Below are 860 nucleotides of genomic sequence, written 5' to 3' on the forward strand. Positions count from 1 at the left end.
AGACGCGGCCGAAAGCCCCCGACCGAGGGCCCCGGAGGGGTTGCGCTCGGCCGCCGCCTGCCCCCGCGACCCCCAAGCACGCCCCAGGTGAGCCGGGCCCGGGGCCTCCCGCGGGGGCCCGGGCGCCCCTCCCGCCGCCCTCCAGCGCCCCCTCGGGGCCGGGCCGGCGGCCGCCGCCCGCCGCCCGCTGGGGGCAGGGGGCTCGGGAGGGGCGGGGGTCGCGGGCCGGGCGCCGGACGCCGGGGGGGAGGGGGCAGGGGCCGCGCGCGCCAGGCCCCGCGGCGGCCGCCGCGCCCTCGGGCTCCGACTCCGGCTCCGGCTCGGGCTCGCCATGGCTGCGGCGGCGCCGTGAGGAGGAGTCCGCGTCCTCCGTGGCGGCGGCGGCGGCCGGCTCCAGGCCGGGTTTTGGCGCCGCCCGCCTGCTGCCTCCTGGCGGCTCCTGAACTCCAGCCCCCTCTCTATCAGCCTCTCACTCCGTCTCAATATGTCTCAAGATGGCGGCCAATGTGGGATCGATGTTTCAATATTGGAAGCGCTTTGATTTACAGCAGCTGCAGGTCAGGCTTCTGCTCGCTCGGCCTCTCGCCCGGGGGTGGGGGCTGCGGGCGGTCGCGGCCTCCCCCGGGGCCCCGGGCTGCCCGGCCGCCGGGGGGCCGCGGCGGCGGGGAGGAGGGGGGTGCCGGGGAAAGCGGGGCCGAGTCGGGGACAAGTCCCTCTCGCTCCCCGGCCCCCATTGATAACTCGCTTGATCAGAAATTGATCCTCTTTGTTCAATTCATCGATCAGCCCAAGATGGCGCCGGGAGCCGCCGCCGCCACCGCTGCCCCCGGTGTCGGCCCCCACCCCGGGCGCCCCCCCGG

The 860-nt window shown here is 77.3% G+C and overlaps 1 protein-coding gene across 3 annotated transcripts in view; it reads left to right on the forward strand.

Moving 5' to 3' along the window:
- The first annotated feature begins 335 nt into the window (after nt 1-335).
- CUX1 (cut like homeobox 1) overlaps nt 336-860 on the forward strand; it is a 352,682-nt gene continuing 352,157 nt past the window's right edge. The window contains exon 1 of one of the 3 annotated variants that reach the window (XM_032430822.1): nt 336-557. In XM_032430822.1, the coding sequence (XP_032286713.1) occupies nt 495-557 (63 nt within the window). In that variant the 5' untranslated portion in view covers nt 336-494. The remainder of the gene's footprint in view (nt 558-860) is intronic. The other 2 variants (XM_032430825.1, XM_032430824.1) reach the window with 2 other exon arrangements.

Source organism: Phoca vitulina, unplaced genomic scaffold (genome assembly GCF_004348235.1).
Source record: "Phoca vitulina isolate PV1807 unplaced genomic scaffold, GSC_HSeal_1.0 scaffold45, whole genome shotgun sequence".
NCBI lineage: Eukaryota > Metazoa > Chordata > Mammalia > Carnivora > Phocidae > Phoca > Phoca vitulina.